Source organism: Rhinoderma darwinii, chromosome 13, assembly GCF_050947455.1.
Source record: "Rhinoderma darwinii isolate aRhiDar2 chromosome 13, aRhiDar2.hap1, whole genome shotgun sequence".
Classification (NCBI taxonomy): Eukaryota; Metazoa; Chordata; class Amphibia; order Anura; family Rhinodermatidae; genus Rhinoderma; species Rhinoderma darwinii.
In genome coordinates this window covers 1,949,475-1,972,945 of record NC_134699.1, presented here as the reverse complement: position 1 = coordinate 1,972,945, position 23,471 = coordinate 1,949,475, and the positions used below count along the sequence as shown (strand labels likewise).

The 23,471-nt window shown below is 46.5% G+C and overlaps 1 protein-coding gene across 2 annotated transcripts in view; it reads left to right on the top strand.

Annotated features, from left to right (window-relative positions):
- The window catches only part of RIPOR3 (RIPOR family member 3), a 97,191-nt gene that overhangs the window by 7,326 nt on the left and 66,394 nt on the right, over positions 1 to 23,471 (top strand). The window contains exon 2 of one of the 2 annotated variants that reach the window (XM_075845957.1): positions 1,058 to 1,164. In XM_075845957.1, coding sequence (XP_075702072.1) covers positions 1,162 to 1,164 — 3 coding nt within the window. In that variant the 5' untranslated portion in view covers positions 1,058 to 1,161. Of the gene's footprint in view, positions 1 to 1,057; positions 1,165 to 1,368; positions 1,811 to 23,471 lie in introns of those variants that run through there. The other variant, XM_075845958.1, reaches the window with a different exon arrangement.

Sequence of the window (23,471 nt, the reverse complement as noted above, 5' to 3'; positions counted from 1 at the left end):
GACGGCGGTCAGGGAGGTGGTGACGCAGAGACGGCGTTCAGGGAGGTGGTGACGCAGAGACGGCGGTCAGGGAGGTGGTGGCGCAGAGACGGCGGTCAGGGAGGTGGTGGCGCAGAGACGGCGGTCAGGGAGGTGGTGGCGCAGAGACGGCGGTCAGGGAGGTGGTGGCGCAGAGACGGCGGTCAGGGAGGTGGTGGCGCAGAGACGGCGGTCAGGGAGGTGGTGGCGCAGAGACGGCGGTCAGGGAGGTGGTGGCGCAGAGACGGCGGTCAGGGAGGTGGTGGCGCAGAGACGGCGGTCAGGGAGGTGGTGGCGCAGAGGCGGCGGCGGCTGAAAATAGGCCGTGTGAACATACCCTCATACATGGAGCAGTGCGGGGAGAATGTAAGAAATCATTTTCTTGGGGTTCATTCAGACCTTGTGGTTTAAAACGGCATGCGTTGTTTTTGTAGACTATTTGATGCGCTTTTGATGCAATTGTTGTTTTCTTAGCGCAGCCGCATAGGAAAAACACATCAAATATCAGTAAAAACGCATACTTTTTTTTGGTACGGTTTTACCCGCTCCTCAACGTCTGAACGGACTGTTAGGGCTCATTCAGATGAACGTGAATAACGTCTGTGCGCTACGCATGGAAATCACGCTCACACACGGACTCATTGATTTCAATGGGGCCGTTCACACATGCAGGAGTTTTCACGCAGCGAGAGTCCGTTGCATGAAACTCACTGCATGTCCTACATTGGTGCGTTCTCATGAAGTCAACGGGTGCGTAAAAGCCACGCCACGCACCGCACACGGACGCACATCTGCCTGCTGTCCGTGATTTGCGCATCAATTTAATTGAAAATAATAACACTCGCCCCTCGCAGTACACACTGATGCACACAGACCAGAGTCACGCGCGTGTATCGGATACGCTCGTGTGAATGACGTCTTATTCTGTGATTTGGGGAAGATGCCGCTTCATCTACATGACAGGAAATTGGCGTTCAGCAGCCGCGGGGAATCCCTGGTATTATTGATCTGCTCATTAACCCTATTTCTCCCCCCACAGATCCCTGCGGCAGACGCGTTCCGCCACAATCCCCAGGTCGGCCTTTGAGGTGAACACCCATTAGGGTCTGGTCAGAAATAAATGTAGGAACGAGCGTCCTCCTGATGGTAAGTAATGGCAGCATGAATGTGACCCTGGCAATGAAAGGGTTTACTAGTTCAGAATGGATTCCTATATAAGGCTGGTGGGAGGGAGGACGGGGGGGGGGGGTAGTGTATTGTTTTACTATTTTTTTTTTAAACTTTTTTATTTTCCCGGATCGCCTGTTTGTGATTAAGCATTGTGCAAAACTCAAGTAAATAGAGAAAAAAATCCTCATCGTCCTGCCTGCCCTCCGATGCAAAGCTGGCGTGGACTGTGATTAATAGCAGAGCGCGCCCGACACGGCTACGGGTTCTGCATGTCCTTCCAATTAGCTGCACTTTCCCAGTGGCCATGCCAGGTTTAGGGGGGTAGAGCAGGGGAGGGATCCACAGAGGGGGTGACTGCTACTCCCATCAGGAGACGGCAGCAGTGAGTGTGACAGTGGTACATGGAGAGCTCCCTCCTCCTCCTCTCCCCTCCTCGTTCCCCCTGTACTATGTACATTTCATAGAAGTGCCTCTTGCTATAACATGTGCTGAGCTGCTTTCATGATAAGGCTGTTATCTGCGCGCTGCCTGCATGACAACTCCAAATAAACGCCGCTCCACCGGAGACCAATTACAGCCCGAGCCGGACGCACGTACGGGCTGAAGACGACGAGAACCAACGGTAAGTGGCACGCGCTGTCCTGATTAATTTACCCACCAAGTTGTATGGGATAAGTAGCCGGGGACGCTGGATGTGGGGGCGCTCGATTAGTATGATCAGCGAGTAGCTCTCGGCGCTCATGACCCAATTAAACACAGATGCACTGGCGTGGAGGGAACTGAAGATCGTAACCAAGACGCCTTAGCACTTGGGAAGCAGTGAGGGTTCATGTCATTGCTTACAGGGGTTCTCTAGTAAAGCTTCATCGTGAAGAAAAGTTCTGTAACTTTTTTTTAAAAGTTCTTCAACATTGCCAAGATCTATGCTTGCTGTCAATGAATGGGAATTGTGCCGGTTAGGCTGGGTGATGCGTGCGTGTTTTACCGCAAATTGTCATGGTTTTGCTATCTGGTTATTCGCTGCACGTTTTCTTGAGGCAACTCATGTTAAAAAGACGTTTCGCCTGTAAAAGCTGCGAGGCAATTACCTGCATTATGCATCGAACTTCTGCAACGTGTGAACCCAGCCATAAAACCGAGATCTCTGGTACACTGGAACGAGCCAGGCACCTGTATGAGCAGCACATCGTGTGCCTCTAAGGCTGTGTTCACACATCACGCACAATTTTGCAGAGATTTAGCAAAAATTCCCGCAAAAAAATCGCACGTTAACTAAGACATGTGAACACTGCCTCCGTGTAATCAGTAAATGCTTCCTGTCACTAATAAATTGTAGCTATGAGATGTTTCTTGGGTATTTCCATTCACTGACAGCAAGCACAAATATAAAAAATAGTGTGGAACTAGAACTTAAAGTATATTAAAAAGGCGCCAAAGATGTTGTGTGTCTCCGGAGCGTTTCACTGTCACTATATATATCACGACGTGTGTTTATAAGGACGTCTCGAGGTGGGAGCTCTACTAATGCAGCATTTACCTCCCGTAGCACGCGGGGGCAGCATGGCAGGGGGAGGCTCTGTTATTATGTGTTCGGACGGTGGAGGGGCTGTGGGGTGACGTAGGTGTCACAGGTGCTCGGTTCTAAGGCTTTACACAGACGAGTGTGCGGAGATCTCCTCTACGGCCGCATTCACACTTCATCATTACACGCGCAGTTTTACCTTCCAGCGATTTTCTTGAAGGAGCAATTCAAGGACATGTCTGTGGGAACTGAACTGATGTGCGGCACATAAAGACAGCAGAGATTGTACGAGCTGCTTGTGATGCTGGCGATTCCCCATTATAGTCAATTGGGGTCTTCTCTGCTGATTTGTATTTAAAGTGCAGCTAAATGTTTGACAAACGTCTGACATGTCATAGTGAGATATAATAGTGACATGTCAGAGGTTTGGATTGGTAGGGGGTCCGAGCACTGAGACCCCCGCCGATCGCTAGAACGAAGCAGCTGAAGGTCTCGTGTGATCACTCGGCCGCTTCGTGTCTGTTCGACTTTTTCCGGAAAGCCGATGTATCGGAGGACGGGCTCATAGACTTTATATTGAGTCCGGTCACCGATACATTTATTACCGGAAACAGACACGAAGCGGCCGAGCGATCACACGAGACCTTCAGATGCTTCATTCTAGCGATCGGTGGGGGGGTCTCCGTGCTCGGACCCCCACCAATCCAAACTTCTGCCATGTCACTATTATATCTCACTATGACGCGTCAGACGTTTAACTGCACTTTAAGGCTGAGTTCACACGTCGCGGATTTGACGTAGATTTTCAGCGCAGATTTTATACTTTGCAATGCAAAAGGGTGAGATCTGCGTCAAAATCTGCGACAAATCCGCCAACATGTGAACTCAGCCTAAGGGCTGTGATCGTTTTGGTAACTGATGATTGGTCGGATAACAATTTTTCAAAAATCCATCACGACTGTTGTTTTGGTGTGCCCTTCTATGTAGACTGGCTGCCTCCTCGTACACAATAAGGCCTTATTCACACACTGCAGATTTGGCCAGTATTTTTCATGCCAAAACTAGGAACAGAACCTTAACAGAAGAAATCTATAAAGCGAGGTCTTATAGGTCGGCAAAATATTCAGCAATTCTGCGCTGTGTGAATAAGATGTAAAGGCACATTAGACAAAGCTCGGATGAACCTGCCGATTTCAGCTTGACCGGCTGACGATCTTATGTGTATGGGGGGCTCCCGATTCTTCCCCCCCCCGACGGCAGATGACGAATGAAAGAAGTGACTGTGAACTAAATGAATTTATCCAGCAATAGTTTAATGTGCGCGGCTGCCTCTACATCTACTGACACTAAAATATCGCAGGTCTCCAGAGTCCTCATAATGCGACCGCTAGTTGTTCACCCCTATATTACTGACTGTTACCTAATAATCACCGTTCATTTCCAGCACGTCTCGAGGCGGGCGCCGCGGCACGATCTTTACTTGCAGAAGTCTCTCTTGGTTACATATTCTTCTAAGAATAGATGTTATGTGAGGGACGGCCGGGACATTCATTATCCTCGGACTTGTTTGCTTAGAGAATCCCAGTGAAATGGTAAAGTTCAGCACTTGTTATACAGCGCGCCCGTCACTGAAATCGTTCCTGCACACCAATCAGAAAGGAGAGCCGCACGATCTAGTCTGGTAATTAGTCTAAACGTCCAGTATAAAATGTACTAGTATTTATATCACCGGAGCGGACTTCATACGTCACCTTTGCATTCGATCATATTATAGGGGGTGCGCGTTCATCCATAGATTTACATATTCTTGTACCTTTTCCCCATGACAGGTGATATAAGGTACCGTGGGGTCTGGTAGCCCCATAGAAAATGAACGTGGTGGCCGGGCATGCACAGTACTGTTTTATTCAAAGGGGGGTGGGGGGAGGGCACAGGGATGGACAGGTGAGCCCGTTCCTGGGCTTGGTGCGGGTCCCAGCAGTCAGGCCCCCACCAATCAGTTATTTATCACCTATCCTGTGGACAGGTGATAAATATAGAGTATATGTGTAACACACTTGTGGCCCTGTTTAAAACTCAATCAAAGGGGTCCCTGTACGTCCGTCTGCTTCAGTTAAAAAAAATTATATATATAATACTGTAGAATAATTGTCAGTTTTGGGTTAATGAATGGTGTTTGTGACGTCCTCCCCCTGGAGCATTTATGATTAATCAGCGCTGGATAAAGGGACTGGTATTATTTATCCTATTACAGTTCATGCAACGCTCGCCAATGAGCTCAGCGAATGCTTCTATTGTAGAAATCCGGACCGTTTTGTTTGCAAAAATGAAAGCCAGGAAAAGTTTTTGTAGGTTGGCAGCTGCCCACTAAGTGCCACTTATCCGCCCACAGCGCTGTGCGACGTGTGCCAGACCTCCCGGACCTTCTCTAGGCTTTCCATGCTTTCCTGACTATTCTCGAGGCCCTAACAAATCCTAAGGGTAAATCAACGTACATCCTCCTCTGCACCCGTCCTGCCAGCATCCAGCGGTTGTCTCCATGTCACCAGTACATCAGGCTGCAAAAATCCGTTCAGGTGGAGAAACACTTTAACGGCTGTGTACACCTTTAAATTAATAAAAAAAATGTCTATCAGTCCGATTGGTGCAACTTTATAAATACTTTTTTTTTTTTTCAATTATTTTAACTTTTTGAGATAGAGCTGCTTTGTATCCTGTATACAGAGCAGCTGTATCTATAGCTGAATCCTGTATCCGTCAAGTCAGTGGGACTGACGGGTTCAGTGTCAGCGGGTGCTGGGTGTCTCTGACAGTTCTTACCTTAGATGTGATGGATAACAGGTGGATCCTGTGTGTGTCAGAGACACCCAGCACCCGCTGACACTGAACCCGTCAGTCCTGTTGACCTGACGGTTACAGGTTTCAGCGCTAGATACAGCCGCTCTGTTTACAGGATATAAAGCAGCTGTATCTCAAAATTGAAAATATTTTTTAATGAAAGGTATTTAGAAAGTTGCACCAATAACAGTGATACACATTTATATATATATAAAAGATGGTTTCAAAGGTGTAATTACGTCTACAACTCCAGTCACCCCCTTCCTAAATGATTCCGGCCGCAGTCGCTGCTGAGCTTTCAGTAAACAGATTTCTTGATCATTTATGCAGCAGCTTCTCAGTATTTACTCAGGAGATGCTTTCGTTTTGCAAAATTGTGAAATATAAACCCACATTATTTGGATTTTTGGAGCCAAGTGCAATGTGTTTCCTTTGCTGTCGTTTAATCACACAATGGGCAGAGACCTCTGTATACGTTACGCTGTACACACGAGACGTACGCCGGGCTATAAACATGCGGAGGACTGGAGTTTATTTGCGGGTGCTGGTGTTGTGTACTTTTACAGACGAGGATCTTACAGTTTTTTTTATCATCTGTCTTATGTTATTCCCTTTTACGCCTTCACATTCTTTGTGTCTATATTCAGTGATGATCCATATGTAACGTTCAGCCTATCCCTGGGCCACACATATCACAATGATCTTACTCCAGGGCCCAAAATAGATGGCTCCCAATAAAATATTATGGCAACGCATTTGGGGTCCTCCCCTACAAATCGCCTACAATCTGTGTTTTGAATGTAAAGTCCATCCCCAGTCCCCTGAAGTAGATGCTGTAGTGACTTTTTGCAGACATTTGATGTATGGCTATTCCCAAAATGGTCTGATGAAGACACTGGTTCGATGTCGAAACGCGTCACCCTATTAAAGACTACAACTACATTTAATGAGATTGATGACCTCTTTCCTCTTGATGAAGTAGCACTAATTGACTTCCAAATTTTCCTGCATCTAATGCATTCCCAAAATGGGACACATATCGCCTGTCCACAGCATAGAGGATAAGTATCTGATCGCTCGGCCCCAAAGGCTTCGTTCCTCCTCCCTGCTCGACCGCAGTGAGAAGGACTTTAAATGGAGCGGCGGACGATCATGCGCGCTGACGCTCCTTTCAAAGTCTATTGTACTGACGGAAACTGCACTCGGCTGTTTCTGTCAGTCCTGTAGACATTGAATGGAGTGGCAGGCACATGCTCGACCGCCGCTCCATTTAAGCCCCTCCTTACTACAGGAGTTTCAGGACCCCTGTTCTCGCAATCGTTTTGGGACCCAACGGTGGGGCCCCCAGGGATCAGACACTTAACACCTATCCTCTGAATAGCTAATAATTGTCCATTATGGTACAACCACTATTATATGCAGGGAAGTTTTGGTGCTGTTGGGTGATACCTTAGGGTATCATATTGATTGTAGTGTTCATACGCCAATCACAGGTCAGCGACTACGGAATGACACACGAGATCTGCACAAGCCAATTGTGGTGGTGCAACGAGAGCCGATCAATGAGACCGCTCGTTGATCGTTGCTCGTTTGCTCCAGTCACAAGGGTCTATGTACTCTGAGGAGCTCGTTACTCCGATCGCGCCTCCCCATACGTTGTTATCATGTCGGCAGCGCGTCTCCCTGTTTACACACCAAGATGCGCTGCCGACAACCAGAATATTTTAGTTTTTAAAACTGTACAACCGGCAGATGATCAAGCGTTTGCTCGTTCATCCGCTGCGCTGTTTACACAGGACGATTATCGGCAACGAGCGTTATATGACCGATTGTTTGCATGATGATTGGCCCGGTGTAAAAGGGCATTTAAAGTACTGGCAAGGGAAGCAATAGGGACATCAGGGAGGAAGTAGCTAGCTTAGGTTTCAATGTAGCTGCAGTTTGGCACAGAAAGATTATTACAAACACATGGGACGCAGACCCAGTTACTTCTAAACTAGAAATAAATTGTAGTGGAGGGTTGTCCTTTATTAGAAAAACATGGCGGCTATCTTTCAGTAACTGCTCCACACCTGTCCACAGGTTGTTTCTGGTATTGCAGCTCCGCTCCATTGACGTGAATGTGTCTAAGCTGCAGTACCACACACAACCAGTGGAAAAGGGTGGCGCTGTTTTTGTAAGAAATACAGCATTTTTTCGAGTCTTCGACAATTCCTGTAACATTGTTTTAAATTCCTTTCTGACATTAACATGTGAAAATGACGATTGAGGCCTTTTCTCCTATTGCTGTCATCGGTTAATGTTTTTAAGAAAAGAGGGGAGTGGGTGACAGTGGTGGGGACATTGTTTTGGCTGCATCCCCAGACCAGTGTAAAATAAGTAGCCCTATGTGAGGGTGACTGGCATGAGAGATGACGCCTGTGGATTATATATTATTCTCTGGCGGAGACAGGCGTCCCTGTAATCTGCCGCTGCTCCCGTCCACGGTGAAGCTGATAAATCGCAGCATTTCTCGGTGGCCGTTCGTCTCGTCACTTTGATGATTGAGCGGATTTTCTCATTGTTTATTGTTGTAATGGGAGACTTGTTGTCTCGGGGGACATATAACATATTTCTCGTGGCAATTACTTGTCTAGATTAATAATGAGATGATGAACTCTGTGTTTAGGAATTTGCAGACGTGCAGAATAGTGATGTGTAAGTAACAACCCTAAAAAGGGGGATTGTGGCAGCCTGGCACACGTGCGGCTTTGCTGTATTGAGTGTAAATGTTATGGGCAGCAATGGAGCGGAGGGTTCATATTTAAATGGAGTTCGGCCTCATGCACACCACCGTAAGGGTTTTTACTGTCCACAAATACAGAAGCGCCCATAGACTTCTATGGGCAAGTCCGTGCCGCAATTGCGGACAAGTCGGACATGTTATATATATATATATTGCGGATCATTTCTATGGCCCGGACACACATCTATAAATATACTGAAAGGTGTCCGTGGCTTATAGAAATGAATGGATCCGCAATTTAACGCGTAATTACGGATGAAAACTACGGTCATGCGCGTGGGGCATTTGTGTGGGTTTCAGTGAAGTCCTCCACAGTGTGTGTGTTAACTGTGGGAACTAGGATGATGGGAGTGATTGTGTATTTGAGAGAGGGAGATTAGGCAGCGAGCTCCTGGAGTCAGGGATGATGGTAGGGATGTATTGTGTGAGATGGGGAGATTAGATTGTGAGCTCCTGGGAACATGTAACATGGGATACATCCTCTGCCTAGGTTGCATTTTTAGTTGTGGTAGTAGGGACTTACAATACGTTACTTGTAGTGCTGGGACTTAGAGGCTGTCACCACATTATAAGTGTCCTGTCTCCTACATAAGGGGATCGGCGCTGTAATGTAGGTGACTGTAATGCTTTTTATTTAGAAAAACTATCTATTTTTACCACTTTATGAGCGATTTTTAGCTTTATGCTAATGACTGACTTAATGCCCAACTGGGCGTGTTTTTACTTTAGACCAAGTGGGTGTTGTGGAGAGAAGTTTATGATGCTGACCAATCAGCGACCAATCAGCATCATGCACTTCTCTCCATTCATTTATACAGCACAGAGATATAGCTATATCACTATGTGCAGCCACATAAACACACTATAACATTACTGCAGTGTCCTGACAATGAATATACATTACCTCCAGCCAGGACGGGATGTCTGTTCACAATCCTGACACTTCTGAATCTTTTCTGTGAGATTTCCAGCAAGGCAAACGTAATCTCGTTTGAAATGACAGGTTACATCGTAATCTCGCGTGATTACGCTTGCCTTGCTGGAAATCTCACAGAAAAGATTCAGAAGTGTCAGGATTGTGAACAGACACATCACGTCCAGGCTGGAGGTAATGTATATTCATTGTCCGGACACTGTAGTTATGTTATAGTGTGTTTATGTGGCTGCACATAGTGATATAGCTATATCTCTGTGCTGTATAAATGAATGGAGAGAAGTGCATGATGCTGATTGGTCACTGATTGGTCAGCGTCATACACTCCTCTGTACAACGCCCACTTGGTCTAAAGTAAAAACACACCCACTTGGGCATTAAGAAACTCATTAGCATAAATCTAAAAATCGCTAATAAAGCGTTAAAAATAGATCGTTTTTCTAAATAAAAAGCATTACTGTCACCTACATTATAGCGCCGACCTCCTTGTGTAGGAGACAGGACACTTATAATGTGGTGACAGAGTCTCTTTAAAGGGTAACTAAACGTTTGACAAACTTCTGACACGTCATAGTGAGATATAATAGTGACATGTCAGAGGTTTGGATTGCTGGGGGTCCGAGCACTGAGACCCCCACCGATCGCTAGAACGAAGCAGCTGAAGGTCTCGTGTGAGCGCTCGGCCGCTTCGTGTCTGTTCGGCTTTTTCCGGTAATAAATGTATCGGTGTACGGAGTCAATATACAGTCTAGGAGCCCGCACTCCGATACATCGGCTTTCCGGAAAAAGCCGAACAGACACGAAGCGGCCGAGCGATCACACGAGACCTTCAGCTGCTTCGTTCTTGAGATCGGTGGGGGTCTCAGTGCTCGGACCCCCAGCAATCCAAACCTCTGACATGTCACTATTATATCTCACTATGACACGTCAGAAGTTTGTCAAACGTTTAGCTGCACTTTAAAAGTTGAAGATCAGAATAAAATCTATGGGAACATCCGGTTTCATGACCACGTGGTCGCCTTGTCTCAATAGTTGTCGTAAACTTCCAGTGGTGTCTGGAAAAGTGGGGGACTAAAAAAGATGTAATAATCGAGGAGCGGGCAGTCTGGAGATTGAGGAGATATGAGCTGGAAAACCATCTGCACGTAGCAAAACCCATTCCTCCGAGCAGCCAAGTCCGTGCATTCTGGAGGGGCGTGAATATTATGTATGGGGGGCGCTGAGAACCCAGCAAGTGGCTGCTGGTGATGGAGAAGGATTCATGGAAAAGCCAACAAACCCCTTTAAATGTTTTCCAGTTCCCTTTTCTTTCGGTAATTCTTTGCTCGATGCCTCAATTTATTTACACGTTTATGAAGCCGCCCGTGGTACTTTCCTCATACATGTCATCCCCTACTAATGCAGGAAATAATCATTTTCTTTCAGGATAAATTCCCCTTTTAAGCTGCCCGAGGTCGCTCCATGAATGCTGGTTCCATAGGCTGAGAGCTCGGTGCGGGAATTTTTGCTTTGTAATTTAATCAGAATTGTCACCAGTAGAAGAGGATGTGACCGACCGGCCGGCCGCTGGCCCTGCTCTGTTTGGCTTATTCTTTCTCATGTTTATGTTCTCGGCTATACAGCGCAGGTTTTATATGACAGGTTTGAGATGCAGCACACTCCGCAGAAGTTCCTGATGGTTATCACACTGTATATAGAACCTGACAGCCTTGTCCTCGATCCTTGAGACTTTTTAACATTCACCAGACCAGTTTTAATTAAGAAGGGAGGGGGATTAAGTAAAAGATGTGCAGGCATGCAAGCAGGATTTCCTATAAGACTTCTATCCATTCTGAGTCCTGTGTGCAGCAGAATAGTGAGTGCAGCTCTGGAGTATAATACAGGATATAACTCAGGATCAGTACAGGATAAGTAATGTAATGTGTGTACACAGTGACTCCACCAGCAGAATAGTGAGTGCAGCTCTGGAGTATAATACAGGATGTAACTCCGGATCAGTACAGGATAAGTAATGTAATGTATGTACACAGTGACTCCACCAGCAGAATAGTGAGTGCAGCTCTGGAGTATAAGGGTATGTTCACACGGCCTATTTACGGACGTAAATCGGGCGTTTTTGCCCCGAATTACGCCCGAAAATAGCGCCTCAATAGCGCTGACAAACATCTGCCCATTGAAAGCAATGGGCAGACGTTTGTCTGTTCACACGAGGCGTATATTTACGCGCCGCTGTCAAATGACGGCGCGTAAATTGACGCCCGCGTAGAAGAAGTGACCTGTCACTTCTTTGGCCGTAATTGGAGCCGCTATTCATTGACTCCAATGAATAGCAGCGCTAATTACGGCCGTAATTGACGCGGCGTTCAAGCGCCTGCACATGCAGGCTGAAACATCCCCGTAATTTCAGCCGTTACGGACCCCCGCCGTGTGAACATACCCTAATACTGCATGTAACTCAGGATCAGTACAGGATAAGTAATGTAATGTGTGTACACAGTGACTCCACCAGCAGAATAGTGAGTGCAGCTCTGGAGTATAATACAGGATATAACTCAGGATCAGTACAGGATAACTAATGTATGTACACAGTGACTCCACCAGCAGAATAGTGAGCGCAGCTCTGGAGTATAATACAGGATGTAACTCAGGATCAGTGCAGGATAAGTAATGTATGTACACAGTGACTCCACCAGCAGAATAGTGAGTGCAGCTCTGGAGTATAATACAGGATGTAACTCAGGATCAGTACAGGATAAGTAATGTAATGTGTGTACACAGTGACTCCACCAGCAGAATAGTGAGTGCAGCTCTGGAGTATAATACAGGATATAACTCAGGATCAGTACAGGATAACTAATGTATGTACACAGTGACTCCACCAGCAGAATAGTGAGTGCAGCTCTGGAGTATAATACAGGATTTAACTCAGGATCAGTACAGGATAAGTAATGTCATGTATGTACACAGTGACACCTCCAGCAGAATAGTGAGTGCAGCTCTGGAGTATAATACAGGATTTAACTCAGGATCAGTACAGGATAAGTAATGTAATATATGTACACAGTGACTCCACCAGCAGAATAGTGAGTGCAGCTCTGGAGTATAATACAGGATATAACTCAGGATCAGTGCAGGATAAGTAATGTAATGTATGTACACAGTGACCCCACCAGCAGAATAGTGAGTGCAGCTCTGGAGTATCATACAGCTCAGGATCATTACAGGATAAGTAATGTAATAAAAATTACAATGTTACTTAAATTGTCTTTCCCATCGTGTGCATGTAGACTTTTCTAGAATTTGGAATTTCTACTAGTGTCTGAATGAGATGTCTGTAATTCATATCTGTTTTATGTAGTGATGAAGATCTTTGATGGAGTGACCCCCCCCCCCCCCACTTCATACACTACCACCACCCTCGGGCCAAATCATAAATCAGAAAGTATATATGATATTTATTATTAGGATTTTTGCTCTTGTAAATCATCCGGGTTATTTGATAATCAGGCCGGACGCCACGACAATACATCCCGAGCAGATCAGAGAACTGCGCTGTGCAAGATCCAGATGCCTTCCCAGCGAGCTCTAAATCACTGCACGTTTTCTCTGCTAATAAACATACAAACACTCCAGGCCATTGTTTAACATGTAAATTCTTTTGTTTTTCCTGGTGTTTTCCATTATAATAGCCTGAAATGCAGTTACGTATGTTTCCACAGTCGGCTCATCGTATGGGCTGCATTCTTTAGGCGGAAAAAAAGGGACAATTTCTCTATATGGGATGTTGCAATAAATCTCCTGCTGAATCCCAGAAATGACTAACACAGAGATTGGGGATGGGTCAGACGGGATCTTTGGCTTTTGGTCAGCGACCTTAACCCATCTAAACTTACATGGAGGGATAATAAGATGGTGGGAAACGTTGTAGTGTCGTGCTCGCCGCTCTTGGCTGTCCTCTACACAAACTCTCTTCGCACTGACTCTTGGATACGGCGTCCCCCGATTTCCCCGCGTGTTGTTTCAGTAACCGGATTCATACTCGTGGTTGCACCGGCTCCGCCAAAAGCTCTGCAATATGTTCAAGGGCTTACTGACAGAGCCGAGTGGTTTAATCTGCGTATTAAGCATCTGTCAACACAAGTGCCACGGCGGTTACTGATACTGCAGGCAGGGTGGATCCCGAGTACTGCAAAACCAACATTCTCTTATAACGCCTCATAACTCCCATCGTCTGAACCTCATAAATCCCGTCCTGTCAGGGATCCGATCCCGGTATTTGCAATTATTTAATGTATTCTGTTTTAATGATGTAAATGCCATGGAATAGGATCAATGAAAAATGGGATGTTAACACCTGAGGCTTATTAAGGTATCACTCCACCCTTCGTTTTACACAGTGCAGTATTTGATGCTTTCTTTTCTTATTCCTGAGGCCGGGCGTATCCTGAAGAGGGGAGAAATAGAAGATCCGATCTTGGTTCGTGCATCACAAACTGCACTGCGTGAACCGGGCAAGAAGGGTTTTATGTCAATTCTATTATTTTACTTCTAGAATGAAAAGTTTTTTTTAAAACTTTCCATTATAGTTTGTGTTTTAATTCTTCCCACTTTTCAAGAACTCTGCTTGTCGTCAGTGAATTAAAACGTGTTGCATTCAAAGGCTGTCGGTTCTTTGTGACTTTAGTCCTGCTCACACAGATGCTCAGCTCAATTCATTTTATAAATGTGACCTACATCACTACTTTTATGTGTAGACGTGACCTAAATGAACATTAAAGGGATTTTACGGCTACAACAAGTTACCCCCTATCCGTAGGGTAAGGGGGAACTTGCTGATCGGTGCGTATCCGACAGCTCGAACCACCAGCGTTTACGAGAACAGGGAGCCCGATGTTGCGCGGACCCCAAGTTTAGACCGAGCGGCAGGTCGCTCCCGTGCACTGCCGCTCCATTCATTCTCTATGGCAGTGCCGGAAAAAGCTGAACACTGCACTTGGCTGTCTCCGGCGCTCCCATAATGAGTGAATGGAGCGACAGTGCGCGTGAGCGACCTGTCCATCGGTTCAAACTTGGGGTTCGGGCAACTTCGGGCTCCCCGTTCTCGGAAACGGTGGGGGTCTGATCTGTCGGACACCCACAGAGCAGCAAGTTACCCCTTTTATTACGAATAGGGGGTTTCTTGTTGTAACCGGAATACCCCTTTTGAATTTTGGACTTGAATGAAAGCGAGTTATGAAAATATTTTTAATTTAGAATCTTGCAGTATTTCATTTGACTCATTTCCAGTTCTCGGGGAGGGCAGATTAAAAACAGGGAGAGCGCTATATGAGAGTAAGTTTCAGTGTCCTCAGTTGCAGGATATGTGTATGTTGTATGTTTAGTCTATGTTCATCTGTAGGGGAATACTTACAATTTCCGTGGCAGCATGTGCCAGAGCGACCCAACTCCTCTGACATCCATATGTCATTATAGGGTTTCCCCTTGAGACAATCCCTTTTAGCCCATCTCACCCAAACCCTACCAATGACTCCGTAATACTACCAAACCAGCTCAAGTCTATTCCATAGAGGCCGTGGTTTCCATATTCTTCACCGAGGGGTTCCTCCCGGCTGTCTCTGCCATACACTAGGGGTGAAGTGTCTTGGTACAATGCAAATGTCTTATGTTCTCAGATGCCAGTTCTGTGTCTTGTGGGGTTTCAGTTCAGGGCTTTTCATTTATTTGTCTTTATTTTCTTCTTGTAATTGGTATAACCCCTATTTAATTTGTGTCTCTGGCCTCACTAGCTGATGGGGTGGGTTCCCCTTCTGCTGTGATTTTAGCTGACTAGGCAAGCCGCTTAACACCACAGGGCAAATTAAGCCTTACAAGACGCTAATTACAATCATCTTAAGAGGGTTTTTCACGGTTTGTTTCAGAAATGGCACCACACCTGTCGACAGGTTGTTTATAGTCCTGCAGCTCAACCCTATTCACTTCAATTGAGCTGGACAGGTGCGGTGCTGGAGGAAAGCTGCCATGCTTCTGTAACCCTGGGCAACCCCTAGTGGTCCCTCAGAGAAAGAGGACCTCCCTTTACAGGTCTTGATTGGATGACCCCTTCCCCTCATAACCTCCATATGCCATAATAAACCACATAGAGAGGGATTATGCAAAGCTGACCGCCCCTTTAAGGCCCCCTCCCAGTGTCGGACTACCTGCTGATTCTTCACGTCTTTATATTGATTTATTGGCCTACGGACCCGACATCCCACCAAGATTAATAGTCACATCCAGCTTGAATTACAGACTCAGAGGAGCCGCAGTTCTATAGGAACATCAGCTCCTTCCGTCAGATTTCCGAAGGCCAACGAGAGAGTTTTTTTTGCGTCCTACAAGTTTGTTTAAAGGCATTGCATTTCAATGAGAAAAATCTGCACTATATAGCGGTAAAGAGCAGCCATTCCTTACAGACCGAAAAAAAGGAAATCTTTCCACAAGGTCAATTTATGTGATTTTTTTTTTTGGGGGGATTTTCTTTTTTCCAGCGCACGAGCCAAAATAATTAAAGAGCCCTAACTAACATTGCAATGCCAAAAGCCCTTCCATGAGCTCCAAACTCCATTTACTTTCCCCCCTCACCTTTTATTAGGAGTCTTCCCTGCTTTTTATTGGCAACTAATCAATTAGAGTCCAGTATAATAAAGAACCCTTTAAAGGTATCGGCACGTCATGTAATGGTTTTGGCAGGAGGCAGGCTCCATACCAGACGGCCATTTGCAGGGTGAGAGAAAATTTGGGCTCCTACTTTTGCCTTGAAGATGTTTTTTGATATGTTTTCAAACTGGCAAAGTGGCCGCAAAAACCTCAACAAAGCGGCGGTCCGGCCCGCGCTCCTGAGCCGGCTCCAGCAGGTCGACTGATATGTGAAGCCTTGTAACATCTAGCGAGGTAGGATTACAAATTTGGGTCGGTTATACACCATGAAATACTTGCTTTAGGAGTGGCGATTCCTCTCGGTTTTCTGATATTTTCAGGCTGCGGCTGCAGCAGTTATTTGTATCTGTTGAGCGTTTCTCATGAACTCCTAATCTGCTATTTCTTAGATATATCTATTTCTGGGAAAGCTGGGTGGCCGCCAACATGACCACCATTACAGCTTGCTCTGAGATTGAGAGGGTCCTTTTACACCGGCAGATTTTGGCCGTTTCAACGAGCGCCGATTATTGAGACCGCTCGTTGATCGGCGCTCGTTTCTCCTGTATGGACAAGCTCGTCGCTCATCCCCATACATTTGTATCATGGCGGCAGCACATTGTTGTTTGCGCAGAGAGAGTTGCTGCCGACAACGATAATAATTTCGGCTGCATGAAGGATACAATCAGCCGATAAAGGAGGGTTTGCTCGTTCATCGGCTGATCGTTGCCCTTATTACACGGGGAAATGATCAGGAATGAGCGTTCTGTGAATGCTCGTTTGCCTAATAATTGGCCGCTGTAAAAGGGTCCCTAGTTATGTCAGATTCTACTTTGCAATACAATTCCCATTGATCAAGAGCGGAAAGCGATCAGTGCACAGCTAGATTACATGATCTGTTCATGGTCATAACCAATACGTCCTCCATTACAGCCTCCCTGGCCTGCTCCTCCGTTATTAGTGACATTGCGGAACAAGGTGGATTTACATCCCATAATGCTCCTTATTATTAAGCTGTATGCGTTCGTATTACCATTGAAAGATCATTTTTCTGAGCACTCCCACAATGCCTTGTACTATAGCCTTCCCATCTCTGGCAGAGAACGGTCGCCCTGTTCATAGACTTCTGGTTCATGATTAGAATGAAGCGTAGACTGACAGGCAGAGCAGTAGGAGGGAGCCGGTGATCTCACTTTGTATCGTACTCCGAGCATTGATAGGTTTTTAGAGGGCTGTATTGGCGGTTGTCCCCCAAGCACTAGTCCCTGCTCTCATTTCTCAGCACAGTTCAGATAATAGATCCCATCCATCTGTGATGTCACCAATATATTTATCTGTTTCCTTCTGACCCTTCCCTGTGATAAATGTCCTAACACAACGTCTATAATGAAGTGAATGTTTTCTCTGGACCGCAGTGTGTGAGTCGATAGACAAGAAGGATCTTTGGCTCGCCTTGGACCCTGCGATGTGCTGTTTGTCCACTTGTAGCCATCTTGGCTCAGATCGTTACGATTGAACTTTGCAGAGAAGCCGTCCTGAGGTTGTCAAAATGTTCAGCTTTAGTTACATAAGTTTTTAAAAAGTAACAGATGTCCAACGTCTTGTAACTCTGCATTGGACGAGGGAAACGTCCCTGCTCACTGGTAACGTAGACGTCTTAAAGTATAATGACCTCTTCCTGATGTATATATGTTGAACGGATGCCATAATAATATATAGATCACGGATTCCACTGTTGGGACCTGTTCACATCTGCTACAGGCCATTCCGTTGTACTGCTCCGTCAGAGGAGTAGAAACAAGGGAATGCCGCACGCTATGGACACCGCCGGCGGCTGACGGAATCCATTGATTTTAATGTGTTCCATCATCCTTCCGTCAGTGTCTCCGTCGATTTACCAGAAATAATAGCGCAGCATGCTATGCTATGGTTTCCGGTAATTTCTGACGGATCTGCGATGGAGGCCCCTGACGGAGTGTCCAACGCAGATGTGAACAGCCCCTTAGGCATCTGCAACCCATAGGTTGTTATGGCATCTGTTTAACATATATGTAATGAAAAGCTCATGACGTATCCGTTACACTGGCCATACAGTGGCATACGTCACCCATAGGCTCCCATGTTAAAGCATTGACTGCGGTATACGTTTTCTTTCAGGGGTGTCGTGTTATGGAACAGCATGGGGGACACTCTTTTGGCCTTCATCGAGCTAATGGCGCCCCGTGGACCCGTTAAGCTTGTCAATTCTGGAGCGTTCCTGGTGTACACGTGAAACGCAGGAGATAAAGGGTCATCTGAACAGGGCTTTACAGACTGTCCGTGATCGCCTACTTTATCCCACCTTACGCCATTGTGATCCATCTATCGTACACCAAAACGCGTTTATTTATCAGCCCCTGAGTCTCTTCTATCCAGCTGGTAACAAAATTGTTTCAGCCATTTCCCACTTTTACCAGTCCCCGGGAAAGCTGAGTGACAACAACATGAATGCCATTACAGTTCCCACAGGTGTTTATTACCTAACTTTCCAAAACTCCTGAGTGGCAAATCTGCCGAGTGCAGCAGTTTAGGCCCCATGCACACGACAGTATTTCTCATCAGTAATTACGGACCCATTCATTTCTATTGGCCACGGACACCTTCCTGTATTTTTACTGACGGGTGTCCGTGTTGAAAAAATTCTAGAACCCGTCCTATTCTTGTCAGTAATTACGGCAAGGACTCTCCCATAGAGGTCTATGGGAGCTTCCGTAAATACGGACGGCTACTGATGTGCATCCGTATACCGTCCGTATTTACTGAAGCGTTGCTAGGCAACATGTTGATGCCATCATTTGCAGCCTCCCTCTTTTTTTACAGATCCGAATATACGGATCATATTCACAGGCACCTTTCCGTACATACGAATGAAATACGGGAACCTACGGATACGTATTTACGGACGGTATTTCGGGATAGATGAAAATACGGTTGTGTGCATGGGGCCTTGGTGTTCAGATATTTGGTATGTAATTGATGACATGAGCTGTGATTGATTCCCTTTTATTCCATATATCCGTTTGTATATAGGGTGAGATGAGGCCGGATCATGGCTCGTTGGATGCACCACTTAATTTTACCCGCCGCAATGCAAATGATTGGGCTATCGATGTGATGCACAGAGGTGCTGGCTCCTGATTGTGGGACCCCCTCTATTACCGTTTTATTTAGTAGGGGAAATGAAAAGGGGATGTCTAGAGTAGTAAACCGCTGTACCTGCAGCAGGAGTCCCACCTTTACACCCACGAAGTCTTGGGGTAAATAATATGGCGCTTGTATGGCCCTGCTGGGAGTAGCCATAGATTTATATGTGTAGGTTTTGCGGTAAGCTCCTATATGATTTTCAAGTCTGGGTTATTTCTAGGCTTCATCTTTGAGAAGATATTTATTTTTTAATACTTGGGATTTTCCGATGCATTTGTCCGTAGCTTGCACAACATCCTACCGCTCAGCAATCACCGCTTGTATTTTTTAATAGTTCCCTAGGAATGTGTACGGGGAACAATCCATCTGCTTCAGATAAAACATTAATTTGCTGTAAAGCTATGAAATGCCATCACATTGCACTCAACATATCTGTGCAGAGACTGAACGCCGAGCCAAGAGTCTGCGCCTTCTCTGCCTTACGCCACGGCCGACCCAGTCACAGCGGCAGCAGCCTGCGCTTTACAAGCGGCGCGCTCCTCATCCGGTACGGTTATTGTCATTCCGACACGTTAAAAAGTAACGGCAATTTTATTGGACGTTATTCTATGAGCAGACGCAAGTTATTGGGTAGCATTTAATTGGGTAAGGTCTATGAAGTTGGGCAGTCATGAAAGCCTCACACTTGTAATATGGTGTCTGCATAATAACAAACTTTTTATGTATAAATATATAAAGATGTTGTTATGGCCCCTTTCATTTTTTTCTTTCCCAAAAGAGAAGTGCAGAATGGTTTTACGGTTGTCTGAGGGCAGGAGATTATATTAATGTGTGCCTTATAGATATTTATTGTAACTGGTTTTCTGTAACTTTTGGCTTCGTCCTTGATTATCTCAGTTTGGCCAAATTTCCTGGAGTGAATGTCATGTAACCACTTGAGAGATTATTATTAGCTTTTATATTCCTGTGTCATTTCCTATCTGTCACAGTAAGGAAAATACTTATCCCGTACTGATCCTGAGTTATATCCTGTATTATACTCCAGAGCTGCACTCACTATTCTGCTGGTGGAGTCACTGTGTACATACATTACATTACTTATCCTGTACTGATCCTGAGTTACATCCTGTATTATACTCCAGAGCTGCACTCACAATTATGCTGGTGGAGTCACTGTGTACATACATTACATTACTTATCCTGTACTGATCCTGAGTTACATCCTGTATTATACTCCAGAGCTGTACTCACTATTCTGCTGGTGGAGTCACTGTGTACATACATTACATTACTTATCCTGTACTAATCCGGAGTTACATCCTGTATTATACTCCAGAGCTGCACTCACTATTCTGCTGGTGGAGTCACTGTGTACATACATTACATTACTTATCCTGTACTGATCCTGAGTTACATCCTGTATGATACTCTAGAGCTGCACTCACTATTCTGCTGGTGGAGTCACTGTGTACATACATTACTTATCCTGTACTGATCCTGAGTTATATCCTGTATTATTGTAATGGCAGGAAGGAGGTGAAGGGAAAGTGAGCCCTAATCTACCCACCGCCCTGTCCCTGCCTACTTGCAACGACTCGCCCTAGGCGACGGGGTACAACTGGGCGGCGGTCCCTATTCTGTCTAAGTGCACGGGAGAACAAACGGAACACGCAAAGGAAGGGGCAGTAGCCACGGAACGCCGCGAGGAAACGGAGCGGTGAATGAGTAGTCAGGACCAGGATGAAGTGGAGTATACCAAAGTGAGCACGGAGAAGGAAGCAAGCCAGGGGCAAAGCAAAGCAGGTTAAGCGGAACTGCAGCAAGGCAGAAGCACGGCAGAAGCAGGCTGGAGCAAGCAGCAGTGAGGCCAGGAATCCAGAAGAATTACAAGCACTGAGGAAGAGAACACGGCAGGTAATAAAGGACAGGGGGCGGAGCTAACTCCGACTGACCAGGCCGCGATAGGCTCTCCCACTCCTGAGCCTGCCACCCTGGTTGGTGGGAGATGGTGTCAGTCGAACAGGTCTGGCCTCAGGTGTGGATTGATTAATCCCAGGAGTATACCTAGACGTAGTACCTGGCAGATCTCTAACAGTACTCCCCCTTTTATGAGGGGCCACCGGACCCTTACTAAGAGGACCCGGTTTAGTAGGGAAGAGAAGGTGGAACCTCCTGATCAATACCCCAGCGTGAACATCACAGGCAGGTACCCAAGTCCTCTCCTCCGGCCCGTATCCTCTCCAATGGACCAGGTACTGGAGGGAGCCCTGGACCATCCTACTGTCCATAATCTTGGCCACCTCGAATTCCACCCCCTCAGGGGTGAGAACAGGAACAGGAGGTTTCCTCGAGGGGGAGCAGCGTTTAAGGAGGGAGGCATGGAAGACGTCATGTATGCGAAAGGATGGGGGCAGCTCCAGACGGAAGGATACAGGGTTGAGGACTTCAATGATCTTATAAGGTCCAATAAATCGGGGAGCAAACTTCCTGGACGGGACCTTAAGGCGCAAGTTCCTGGACGACAACCAGACCAAATCCCCGACGACAAACCGGGGGTTAGCAGAACGTCTACTATCCGCCTGAATCTTTTGTGCGCTCTGGGACGCCTCTAGGTTCTTCTGAACCTGGGCCCAGACAGTGCACAGTTCCCGATGAACATCCTCTACCTCAGGATTATTGGAACAACCAGGGGAAACGGAGGAGAACCTTGGGTTAAACCCGAAATTACAGAAAAACGGGGAGACCCCTGACGAGTTACTGACCCGGTTATTCAGGGAAAATTCAGCAAGGGGAAGGAATGAGACCCAATCGAATTGACAGTCAAAGATGAAACACCTTAAATATTGTTCCAGGGATTGGTTCGTCCTTTCAGTTTGGCCATTAGTTTCGGGATGGAAGGCGGAGGAGAAGGACAGATCAATCTCCAACTTTTTACAAAAAGCTCTCCAAAATAAGGAAACAAATTGTACCCCTCTGTCAGAAACGATATTGACTGGGGCCCCATGGAGACGCAGGATGTGTTTCACAAACAAAGAAGCTAACGTCTTGGCGTTAGGTAGCTTCTTAAGGGGCACAAAGTGGCACATCTTGCTGAAGCGGTCTACTACCACCCACACCACCGACTTGCCCTGAGATGGAGGCAAATCGGTGATAAAATCCATGGAGATATGGGTCCAAGGTCTCTGGGGAATGGGCAAGGAACGTAGTAGGCCCGCAGGTCGGGACCTAGGGGTTTTGGACCTAGCGCAAACCTCACAAGCGGCGACGTAAGCCCTAACGTCTTTAGGCAACCCAGGCCACCAATAGTTTCTGGTAATGAGGTGTTTGGTGCCCAAGATGCCAGGATGACCAGATAGAGCGGAGTCATGGTTTTCCCTGAGTACCCTTAGCCGGTATTGCAGGGGAACAAACAGTTTGTCCCCAGGGACGTTCCCGGGAGCTGCACCCTGATCAGCCGCGATATCAGAAGCTAAATCAGAATCCGTGGCAGAAACGATTATACCAGGGGGTAAAATACAAGCAGGATCCTTCTCGGAAGGAGGATTGGCCATGAAACTACGTGACAGAGCATCAGCCTTAATATTCTTGGACCCAGCCCTATAGGTAACAAAGAAATTAAATCTGGTAAAGAATAGTGCCCACCGAGCTTGTCTAGGATTAAGCCTCCGGGCCGATTCTAGGAAAACCAGATTCTTGTGATCCGTAAGGACCGTTACCTGGTGTCTGGCCCCCTCCAGGAAGTGCCGCCACTCTTCAAAAGCCCATTTAATGGCTAGAAGTTCGCGGTTGCCAATATCATAGTTACTCTCCGTGGGCGAAAACTTCCTAGAGAAGTAAGCACAGGGGCGGAGATGGGTGAGGGAGATGGTACCCTGGGACAAGACGGCCCCCACTCCCACCTCGGATGCGTCAACCTCCACAATAAATGGCTCCTCTTGGTTGGGCTGAATCAGCACGGGGGCCGAGATAAAGCACTTCTTGAGGGTCTCAAAGGCCTGGACGGCCTCAAGGGGCCAATGGAGGACATCAGCACCCTTGCGAGTAAGGTCCGTAAGAGGCTTAGCGACGACCGAGAAGTTGGCAATAAATCTCCTGTAATAGTTGGCGAACCCTAAAAAACACTGTAACGCCTTAAGGGAGGCAGGTTGGACCCATTCCGCCACAGCCTGAACCTTGGCAGGGTCCATGCGGAATTCATGAGGAGTGAGGATTTGCCCTAAAAATGGTATCTCCTGTACCCCAAAGACACATTTTTCAGTCTTAGCAAACAGATTATTCTCCCGAAGGACCTGGAGCACCTTCCTGACATGCTCCACGTGGGAGGACCAGTCGTTGGAAAACACCAG